This window comes from Hibiscus syriacus, unplaced genomic scaffold, assembly GCF_006381635.1.
Source record: "Hibiscus syriacus cultivar Baekdansim isolate YM2019G1 unplaced genomic scaffold, ASM638163v2 tig00112523_pilon, whole genome shotgun sequence".
NCBI classification, from domain to species: domain Eukaryota; kingdom Viridiplantae; phylum Streptophyta; class Magnoliopsida; order Malvales; family Malvaceae; genus Hibiscus; species Hibiscus syriacus.
Window position 1 is genome coordinate 164607 of NW_024063355.1, and position 12297 is coordinate 176903.

Sequence of the window (12297 nt, forward strand, 5' to 3'; positions counted from 1 at the left end):
TACTCATAATATCTCATTCATCGTCATCCGGTGACGATGATCCGGCCACATCGATTCGTCAAACATTGGCTGCAGAACAACCTACCGAAGCCAACACCCCGTCTCATGCCTTTGCTAGAACAACAACTGCAGCTACAAGGGAATGGAGCATGCGTTCTAACGAGTCGTTGTTTAGCCTTCACACGGGGAACCCTTTAGTATCCACACGGGGAACATGAGTTTAATTGGCAGTCCGTTCCCGGTCACTCCACGTAATAATCAGACAGCGACTGAAACTACCGGGCAAAGTGGTGAGTTTTATTTCTATAACGATTCGCCACTTTGTAGTCCGTTGCCGCCAGGCACTCCGTGGAACAATTTGTCAGCAGCTGAATTTGCTAGTCGAGGTGGTGTCATCGGCTTAGACAACGAGTTATTGTTTAGTATCCACACGGGGAACATGAGTTTAATTGGCAGTCCGTTCCCGGTCACTCCACTTAATAATCAGACAGCGACTGAAACTACCAGGCAAAGTGGTGACTCGAAGGGGCCGCCATGGAGATACAGAAGCAGAAGCAACCAACACAACGAGGAAGAAAGAATCTCGGGTTCGTAAGGTCAATGTTCATAAAGAACTCTCTCTTTCCCATCCTGTGTGCGATGTTCATCAAGATCCATCGGATGCAAGTGTCAAATCTTTTGCCTTCCCTATGTAAGCTCTTACTTCTCAACTGAATGTTTCCAATATTCGGTTTTCAGTTTTCCGGCGCGAAACCTTGCACCGACATTGAAGAAATTAAAGATATTAATCGTATTACAGAAACATGCTAATTCATTCTTTTCTTGCAATGAAGATTGATAGGAGATTCAAGTGAAAATGGATCGCCGCCTCAGAGTACAGAGAAACAAAGCCAACAAGAGTGCTCCACCCTAGAACTCCAGACACTTTCAGAACAGCTAACGAAACACAGACAACTCCAGAAACACCGAAGCTAGGATGGCCTAACGAAACACAGACAGTCCTTCGGGAAAGCCAAAGCCTCAGACACCTAAGCAACACGAAATGGTGGACCAAAAAAGGTTAGGTTTTCTCTTGCTGCACTGCCAGTCCAACGTCTGCAACCTCTTGAAGGAACACCCAAGTGCATGTATATATAAACTAGTATTGAATATTCAATTCAAACTCTAAGCTTTGATCCACAATTTCAATTCAAGCTTAAGCTTCTTATGGCTAAGATAACACCGCCTATGCATGACCGATCATTTGATGCTTTCACGGGAATAAATGTATGTAATAAGGAAAGATTTGAGAGCATATCATCAAGAATACAAAATAGTTAATCATTCATACAGATGAAATCTGTGAAGATAAAAAACTTTGAATCTTTAGCTCCTAATCTTTGTTTATACCGTCGAAAATCATCTGGTCACTTTCTCAGCTAATGTCTGAAACAAATAAATTCAAGGCTTTGGGGTCACACCTTGACGACCCCCCTTTCATTCTCATTAGCCCACTGATAACTGTCTCCGTTCCGTCCACCTGGACCTCTGGGTTGACCCGAAACTCACCCTGGTTTCTGAATTCATTCCTGCCATACCCTCCTCCTCCCCATTGATGAAGTTCCCTCGGCCACGGAAACTGTCACTCCGAAACCCCCTTTAACCGATGCATACCTTCCTCTCCCACTGCTAACAACTGCAAAAGGCAGCAGTTTTCTCAAGTATATATTCTATATTATATGCACACTGAACATATTGCAATAGCAAGGTTGAGAACATATTTTTCCTAATTTCGGTACCATCATTGGATGAACTAAAGAGTTCATCTCGGTAAAACAACATTATTAGTAAGAAAAGATGGAAATTTTGAAGAAATTCTGGTGTCAAAGCATTTCTCTGAAATAAATTCGAATTACCTCGAGTACTTGTCCTCTTTTCTTCCACAGCGGCTTGGCGATCGCCAATTGTGATTGGAGAGGCCTGAAATGCCATTCATCACAACGATAAATTCAAAATATGCTCACATAAAACACTGAGCAGAGGTCCATGATTAATATCATAGTTAAGTTTTAAACAAATTTAAGGACAGCTGAGAAAGGGGAAATAAAGGATGATTTTTGTAATTAAACCTTTGATTCTGGACCTTAGAATTGTGGACCAGGTAAAAGTTTTAAAACAAAATTTAAGGACAGCTGAGAAAGGGGAAATAAAGGATGATTTTTGTAATTAAACCTTTGATTCTGGACCTTAGAATTGTGGACCAGGTAATTCACAAGTGTAATATTTAAAATTCCATAATGTGAAGCTTGGTCCACAATGTGTGAACAGGAAGCTAAATTCCATAATGGCAAGCTTTTTATGGGGAGAGGTTCTGAAAGGGATAAAATTCATTGGGTAAATTGGACGACAGTATGTAAATCTCAAGACAATGGAGGTTTAGGAGTGATGGATCTCAATTTAATGAATAAAGCCCTTTTAGGGAAATGGTATTGGATGTTTGCAAACGACAATGGAGGAAGCTGATTTGCAATAAATATAACTTATATAAAAAGTCGTTGGTGTTCAACAATCGAGTACCAGCAAATGCTTCCTGGATTTGGAGATCTGTGCTGAATAATCACTTTAAAACGATTCCTTTGGCTACAGATTTTGCAGCTTTTTCCAATCAAGGTGGGGAATGGCGAGGATATTCGTTTTTGGCATGACATTTGGGTTATGGGAGTCCCCCTCAAAGAAATATTCCCTAGGCTTTTTTCCCTCTCTACTAATCAAAATAGAAGGCTACTTGAGTTTGGTGAATATGGAGTTAGAGGCTGGAATTGGCATGTTGAGATGAGAAGGAATTTGAGTGATAGGGAGGATCAGAGGATTGAATTGTTGACAGCAATCAACAATATTAGTCTTCTGGAAAATTTGAGAGATGGCCTAATTTGGAGAGGAAATGAGGATGGAGTTTACTCAGTTAGATCTTGTATAAATTCTTGTTCCATCGAGATGGGTCCAAATCAGTTTTGGAAAAGTTATATTTGGAAGGGTTTGGTGCCTCCAAGGGTGGAGACTTTCATGTGGCAAGTGGTTCATCAAAAATTGGCTGTAAGGGCTGAACTAATAAGGAGAGGTGTTCAAGGGATAATGGATCCACTGTGTCCTTTATGCAAACAGGAAATAGAAACTGTTTCGCACTTATTTTTTCTCCTGCATTGTTACGTGGAGATTGTGGAATAGATTTATGCATTTTTGGGGAATTTCAGCAGTTATACATGAAAATGCGCTTTGTTTTCTATCAGCTTGGGAGGAACTAGTACCTCATTCAACAATTTGGAGATTATTCTTGGTGTAGTTCTGTGGACGATTTGGAAATGTAGAATGCATTGTTTCGAAAAGGGGATGTTCAATCCGGTTCAGTTTTTTTTCACAGCAAGGTTTCAGATTAGCAGCTTGGTTCCTAGCAAAATTCTCTAATGTTCCTATATCGATGGATTCGCTTTGAATGTAGATGCTGCAGTCAATAGTGATTGGAAGGCAAGTGGTATAGGTGGGATTAAGAGATAGCTTCAGCACAGTTCTTGGAACTTTTTCAGAAGCTGCTGGTCCAGGTCCTCCACTTAATGGAACTAAAGCCATTAAATCAGGCCTAATCTTTTTTGAATCATCTAGCTGGTATTCTAAGGGGCAGTTGATTATTGAGAGTGATAGTAAGAAGTGTGCGGAGTAGTTTAAGAGCTTGGATAAATGTCCAAGTATGTATGTTTCTATTTCTAAAGAAATAGCGGATAAGATTAGGATCTTGGAGGGCATTCTCTGTTGGGTAGCTAGGCCAGCAAACATAGAAGCAGACACTCTAGCAAAGGAAGGAATAGGTTAAGATAGGGTGTTTTGGTTGGGTTTTGGTTTTTTCTTGTCTCTTCTTTCATGCTTCCTGACTGGGTTATTAGTATTGTTGTACTGATCTGCTATGTACTGTTCTTTTTTATTAATAAAATTAGAGGCACTATTTTCCTCCTTCCGCTGTTTAGTGGAACACCCTATAATTATGAAGGGGGTTTTTAACGAGACCTCCACTTCTTATAAAAAAAATAAAATACATGTTAACATTTTAATTGCTTTTAGCTTTCAAATTTCCAACTGAATTCAACAAGGCTGCAAATAAAGTACAAACTAAATGATGAACTAATATGAGGTTAAGGAGAATACCAGATGTAAATGTGCAAGAATTGGTACAAGGTGCATGTTTCGCAGTTATATACAGTCCAGAAGTAACAAAGGAAATGAAAGAGAAGCCAACTATGTTACTTGGACTCGGGTATGTTGGACACAGGTATGTGAAATTTCCTTTTCCTTTTTCCAAGATTACCATGTATTTAGAGAGTCCTTGGAGGAACAGATCCCCATATCTGATTCAAGTATGTGTAAAATACATGTATTGGACACGGGTACTTCAAGAAAAAATGAAGAGTCAGAGCAGCAATCGGATGCCAAATCAAGGTGGATCTATTCTTTTAGAGTAGTTGATTAAATTACCTACAAAGTGGTATAGTTTTCTTAAAGAAAGTTCAAGATGAAATAATCTAATCAGATACTTCTCAAGTGATCGAAAGGCCCACATTTCAGGCAATCCATTCAAACATACTGTCACTTAGAAGGCACTGATCTAGGATTTGTGTTCTATTTCTTGTTTCAGGTAATCCATTCAGATGAAATAAACAAGTACATTTTCATTTCAGTTTTAAGAGGAATATAGAATACTTGCCACGCATACAATATGTATTTGGGTAGGCTAATATTATGAAACGTTTTTCATGTAAGTGATTGACAGGAAGAGTGATGTGATGATGACATGATGGCACCACATTTATGACAAGAGTGATAAAGGTACGAGACAATACCTCAAGTGCACTCTGCACTGAACTTTGAGTCGTGAATTCAACAAAACCAAAAGTGAATCCCTGCTGCAGGAAGCAAGAAACGCATAAAACAGTAAGAACTTGAACTAAAAGTCAAAAAGGAAAGAGAACCCCAAACTGATCTTAGCTAACCTTATTACTTCTAATTTGGATGCCATTGTGCTTAATGGGCCCAAATTTTTTGAATGCCTCCTCAAGTTGTGCAGGTGTTGCATTATAAGGCAATTCCGTACATATGGAGTGTCCTTCAGATTAGGTAACAAAGCACACTAGGTTTATATTTTAAACCAAGAAAGAATATGCATTGAGTACATCAAAGAGGAAAATCGGCATGACAAAAGATAAAACATGCCAAAATCAAGTTAAGCTTCTTGACTCCCTTATTGGATAATTGATTAAAATAGAAAAGATGTGGATCTAACTTTATCGATAAAGAAAACAATCTATGTTTCACGGATTCAAATGAACATGTCAATTATGGGTATAAGTCCAAAACAGATAAGTTCATTGTTTTCTAAGTTTTTCCATGTATTTGGAGGACCTTTAAAAGGTCCTATCCCTATACCCATCCCCAAATATGCGTTGGACACAGATACTTCATGAAAAAAATAGTTGGGCCAACACAGAGAAAACAGCTGTTCTATTATCGTGTGGCATAAATGAAATTAACAATTACCTTCCCCATTCTCATTGCTACTTTCAGGTGCATTATCACTATTAGGAACTGCTACCGTTGGTGTTGTTGGAGCAGGTTTTGCAGAACGGTTGACCGTTGCTCTGCAGGTGCCGCCATTACATTTCTGGTAGTTACATGGACCGGAGATGGTGAACTGCTTTTCATCACTTTGACCTAATATACAATTAAGTTCAATTATAAATCAAAAGAATCACCAAAACTTGAATGGAGAGTAAAAAGAATCAACATTAACTCACAATTGAAGCATACGATTTCTTTGGAGCATCTTGTAGAACCGCGGGAGCTGACTCGTTAGCCACAACACTTTCATTCTGACTGACAACATTTGTGGTTCAACAACCTCCTTCAATTACTGACCTTCTTCCTCATCAGAGGGATCACAAACTTCAACTCCATTATTAATATCTTCCTCTTCAGGGTTAATTAATGGGTCCTCCACAAGATGGGATGAGAGAGCCCTGGAAGAAAATTTTAAAGCAATTCCATGATTTGTGCATAAAGAAAATATGAACACGATGCAAAAGAAAGAATTAGATCAAACCTGGTTCGGGTGTCGTGGCATATGTTGAACCTGTTCACTGGCACCATTAACCGGAACAGTGTTTTGCACCTCTGTGTCAGCAATGTACCTGAAAAACATTCAAGACAAAGTAGCCATTGTCTTGTGGAGCTAGAAAGAAGGTTTGAGTGAATTTCTTTCTAATGTTGTCTTTCCCTGTTAAGCATCCAGATACCACTACGATGACCCCTTTCTCAAAAGAGTCCTGAGATCCACAGTTTTTATCTCTGCTGTATATTCCTCATAATTCAGTGATAGTACCTTCATTAATTGCCTGCAGAGCAAACATCAGTTTACCGGTCAATAAAACCATGTTAAAGATAAGTTACAGTTATATATAAAAAATTCTATTGAAATTATAAAATCTATATTACTATATCAAATGTCTCCAGAAACGAATATTTGATTAATTATCCATCACTAAAGTTTAAAATATGGCATATGCACCAAACAAGGCATAAAAAGCTTCACCTAAAAGGCATAAACATCCATACTTTTTAAAGAAATTCTTCAATAAAATTTATTGCAATTTTTCAGCAATTATTATCAGAAACTAGTTATCAGCTTAGTCTAGAAACTAGTCATCTTCTGCACGGAGGTCGTACAGTATCGAATTCTCGATAACAATAAGCTCATGTAGGAAATTATCAACTAACATACTTGTATTGTTGTTACTGTAGTCATGTTGCCATATATATCAGGCCAACTTAAACGACTTGAATCTCGATAAAATCTGCACCAGATCCGGTGATTGGTGAAGAATATGGTAATACTGTTCCACAAAAGCATTTCCAACAACTTGAGCACTGGGAATATGAATATCCGCAGGACTTCCTTCCTGCATGGCCATCTGCATGATTTTCAAGGAATCAATAAACAAGTTTCAACTAAGGATCGATTGAAATGATGACAGCAGAAAGAAACAAGAAACAAAATACTCATTGCAAGTAATATTTAGAAATTATACTAAATATAAGAATGGGGGCTCAACAAAAGCCCGACATTGCCTAACAAAAAATCTAATAACAATCCGACAATCTTTGTGTAAACATTTATAATTAAAATAGTCCTCAGCACAAGTTCTCAGCCATTACTGTAACCTCTATTAAAAAAACTAGCGATCAAAACAAATTCTTTTTCTTAGAAAATAGAAGGCGTATACATACTATTTTCCATCTAAAAACAACTAGTGATCAAACAGATAGCTCAAAAAAAACCTTTACAGACATGTAAAGCACGAAGCAGATTCAACAACCGAATAAAAAAAACAGGCACGATCTTACAGACGGCTAGCAGATCAATCGAATACAGCAGCAATAAGCCTGTAACGATCAATCAGAGATCGACTGGAATAAAATATATGTGGGGAAAGCAATATCAAAAGTACCTGATTCGTGTGTGATTTGACCTTAAAAGAGAGAGAGCAAGCGCGCGAGAGATAGATCCGTGAGTGTGAGCTCTCAAATAAAGGAGAGAGTGAGAGAGCGAAGACGCAAAAGGGAATAACGGGATGCGTTGCGTACGAAGCAGGAATGGGAACAACAATAACAAGCAATGCCAAAGAGAACGATGCTGAAATTTGAAAATTGTTTTTTGTTAATACATTTATTCGGTCCAGAGTCCATACCCGGCTGGCCCGGTAGGTCCAGACCTTCGATGTGTGGTACCTGCGTCATTTTTTTTAATAAGTGCATGTTCTCCTCAATTGACACGTGCCCCCTTTAAGTTTAACTAATTGTTTTAGTAAACAACACTCATTACACATTAAACTCTAGATTGTGTGTTATTTTTTAGACAGGAAGACACGTGAAGCTATTGTGTTTTTTAAAAAATTAATGTGATCTTCCATCTAATTTTTTTGAGTGATAACTTAAAATATATATCTAATGTAGTCTTTTCATTACGTATTTCGTCATTAATCAACCGTACTGTTTATTGTTGTTGTAATAAATTAGGTAAATTATATTATTCATCACTCAATTATTTTCTCTTTTATTTTGGTCATTGAACTCTTAAAAATTTTAATTTTGAAAATCCTGAGACTTTAGAGACTAAGATTGTAGTTAAACCACTTTATTTTAAACACAAAACTAGGGATGTGCACGGGGAAGGACATGCTGGGTTTTTGGTAGCCTCGACTCCAACCCGAAAATGTATTGTTTATACTCGACCTCGCCCCAATAATTCTTAGTTTTTTTCCGCCCTAACCCTTTTCGATTTTTAAACTAAAATCCCGATTTTGATCTCACTCGACTCGAATATATCAATACTTTAAAATAATTAAAATAATTGTTTTATAATATATTTATAATCATTTATTATTTTTTAAAATTATTAAAATATATTTTATAATTTTTAATAATTAAATAATATATTTCAACATTATAAAAATAAAATATTTAATATATATATATAACCGAGTCGAGTTGAGTCAATTTTTATTTTATATCTAATCCCGTCACGCCTCGAACCTACCTACTATAAAACTCATCCGCCTCAAATCCCGAAATTTCAAAATGGTCCCTATAAATTGCATCAGGTCGGACCATCTCCCTTCTATCACCCGTGCGGCGCCCCCATCTCCTCTTTTCTCTTCTTCTTTGTTCTTCACGCCACCGCTCCCCGTCCCATTTCTCCCGTCGTCTCCGCTAGTCCAAGGTCATCGACGTCACCGGTAGTTCAAAAGCCTTGCGACGCAATCGCAACGCTCGCCAGTCGTCACTCGCAAGCTGGCTGCCATTTAACTGATTTTTTATCCTCAATATCTCCCCTCAGTCTTTGCAAATTATACCCTGACATGTCTTGTTCATTTAAAATCCAATCTCCTTTGTTTCATTATCCTTCCATTTTCAGTAATCCCAAAAGAATCCATCGTTGCAAGCTTCAGGTTTTTACCATGATTTTCGCGCCTTCCAAACTCCAAGCGTATTGCATCATCGGCCTTGCATCTAGACGAGGGAACCTCCGGAATTCGAGCTGTAATTTCCTGGAAAAAATCAAATCAATACCCTTTAATAACACGAGTGAAATTCTCAGCATGATGGAGAAAGATGCGAGCGATTGGACCTTATCAGATTTCAATGGCCTGTTGATGGCCTTGTTTACAGCAAACGAGCCGGATCTAGCCATGGAACTTTTCTCTAATGTATCATCATTGTCTGGTTTTGATTTAGCACCAGATTGTTCCACATTTTCCATCATCATCAGATGCTCTGCAAGAAAAACGACGTCGACGAAGCTCAACGAGTTTTACACAACATGATGGAAAATGAGTATAATCCAAATGTTTTTCGAGTTTTTGAAGTGATGGATGGAATTGGGTGCAAACCAACCGTTCAAACATACATTTGCTTGCTGAAGGGACTGTGTTACGTGGGGATCGAGCAGGCTCATGAAATGTTGATGAACAGGAAGAAAAAAAAGAATCAACAAGGCCTGACATTTATTCATGATGATTAAAATAAGAGTAATTTAAAAGTTGGGTGATAAAATTGAATTTTTTTAAATATAGTGATCGAAATAGAAGAGAAAAGATAGTTGAGTGATGAATTTAGTGACCAAAATAAAAGAAAAGATAGTTTGAGTGATGAATGGTGTAATTTATCTAATTTATAACAGCAATATTAATTGAATAGTTAGTCAATGACGGAAACAGTTGGTCAAAGGGCTACATTGAGTTCTTTTTCTATATGCAATATACATATATCATACAAAGTTGAAGAATTATACTCGAACTTAAATGTTAAAAATCAATTAACTAATTATTAAAAAGTTCAAATCATTCGACTTCTATTTTATAACTCGAATTTTATTTGAAACCCTTTGAAATCGAAAATATGAAATTAAGAGTGAAATAAAAAAATTCAACTTTTTAGAAATAAGTCAAGTTTTACTCACGTCAAATCATAGTTATAGTTATTGGTTTAATATATTATGTTTAGGGGTGCTTAATGAGTTGAACAATTAGTTCGAACTCGACTCAGTCAAAATTCAATAAAAGCTCGACTTTGATTGACTCGACTCAAACTCGAGCTTGACTCGAGAACTTAATGAGCTGAGTCGAGCAAAGTCCAACTCTACTCGTATTCGAGAACAACTCGTTAAGTTTTTATAACTTTTCAATAGTTATCTTAAAAAAATTATTTCATTCAAAAAATTACTAATTTACTATAGATATAAAAAATTATATATGATTTCTAATAAATAATTAAAATACTAAATTAATAATTAATAATTATTTCACTACACTCAAAAATCAAACTCTAATTATTATTTTAACGTATTTATAGATTGTTATTTTGATGTTTAGAATTTGAATTTGTTTCATAAACTCTTTTGATAATTTTATGATTAAATTAATTTATGTTTTATTAAGTTCTACATAATTTTAGTTGATTTATTTATAGTTAAAAAAATAAAATAAAAACTTGGTGAGCTTAACGAGCAACGAGATTAATGAGCAACGAGTCGAGTAACAAATTTTCTTAACGAGTACAGTTCGAGCAAAATTTTAACGAACTTAGCGAACAACAAGTCGAGTCGAGCAGCAACAATTTTTATTGAGTACTAATCGAGTACTACCCAACTCGCGATCGACTCGTTCAATAAGCATGATTATATAGTCTTTGGTCAATAATATTCAAACTAATATTTAAGTTTTTTCAAAATATAATTAGTATGGTCCTTTAATTTATCGGTTAATGAGAAAACGTTTGTCAAAGATCCGACCTTGTTTGAAAGGATAAAATAAGATCGAATCATCTCACCTTCACAAGTTTCTATAGCTCCATTAACCTTCCCTTGTAGATCAATCTCCCAGTGGAGACAAATCACGTCGGATCACAACATTGTCGTCCAAAAAAAGTACTTTGTCGAAGTCTGGAAGAGGTGTAAAACATACAACAACAGACATTTAGGAGGGAAGACATTGTGCTGTAAATGAAACTGCCCGTGTAAGATAAGAGAGAAATTGGTATAGCTACATCTAATTACCTCAGGTAAATATATCCTGAGATGGTTGAGCAAGATATATGTACTTTAGGTTTCTCGCCTGCAATTTCGAAGCGAATGTTCTGAAAACCATCATGGCTCTCTACAGCTTCAAGCACTGGAACATCCTCTTAGTTAACCAATCAAACCTTTTCAGGTTCTAGTGATGACTGGACAAGTATAGCTACATCTAATTACCTCAGGTAAATATATCCTGAGATGGTTGAGCAAGAATATATGTACTTTAGGTTTCTCGCCTGCAATTTCGAAGCGAATGTTCTGAAACCATCATGGCTCTCTACAGCTTCAAGCACTGGAACATCCTCTCTAGTTAACCAATCAAACCTTTTCAGGTTCTAGTGATGACTGGACAACAAAAGTAACAACTACAGATGCAGCCAATATGTTGTCCGTTGACAAGACAGCGGCGGTAAGAGCTTCCAGGATCTTAAACACCAAGTCCATATGCTCCTTCACTCACTTCTCCACCATACTCTTCGTAACTCTGCTTGCAGTTTGAATCCTTCCATCTTCAGGCAAACTCTCCATCACCGACTTGAATATGCCAGACTCGGGAAGATGTCCATCCTCGATCATACTGTCCAATGGTGTTTTAGCATCAGCAGGCTCACCTTTCCTTAAGTAGCTTTCGATGATCAATTTGTAAGCATCGGCATCTTTAGACACCCCTCTCCTACCCATGATCTTTAGAACTTCAAAAGCAAGACTGGTTACCTTTTGCATGTCCACGATCAAATTATTAAACGCAGTAGAATCCAGAACACCCTTCATCAATTGACGGAGCTTTTTCTGTATGACCATGGTGGTATATGCATTAGGATCCAGAACAACCTGCTTCATCATTGGATCATATGCATTAGCTTCTATCTCTGAAGAATTTTCTGGCCTAAGCACAATCTCCTTCTCAACAAGCTTATCCAGCAACTTGCTCGGAATTCTTAGCACCATGGAGAACGTTATAAATAAATCAATGATCGAATTCAGGGGCTAAAGCACGGATGGAGTTCTGTAAGCCGGTGGTCCAAGCCCGGTTCTCCATCATTCTACAAATAATGTCCTCTATTTTTTCAGGGCTTCGAGTCTTACCTCGCGGGATTCTGCGGGTGTTGGCTACTTGTTCTTGCTGTTGAGGTGGCGCGTTGTTCAAA

The 12297-nt window shown here is 37.2% G+C and overlaps 1 protein-coding gene and 1 pseudogene across 1 annotated transcript; both read right to left on the minus strand.

Moving 5' to 3' along the window:
- Nucleotides 1-1304: 1304 nt before the first annotated feature.
- LOC120181372 lies at nucleotides 1305-7713 on the minus strand (annotated as a pseudogene).
- A 3892-nt stretch (nucleotides 7714-11605) lies between these two features.
- On the minus strand, nucleotides 11606-12097 carry LOC120181373 (pentatricopeptide repeat-containing protein At2g37230-like). Its single transcript, XM_039186524.1, has one exon. It carries the CDS (start codon nucleotides 12095-12097, stop codon nucleotides 11606-11608), a length of 492 nt encoding a protein of 163 aa, XP_039042455.1.
- Between the last annotated feature and the right edge of the window lie 200 nt (nucleotides 12098-12297).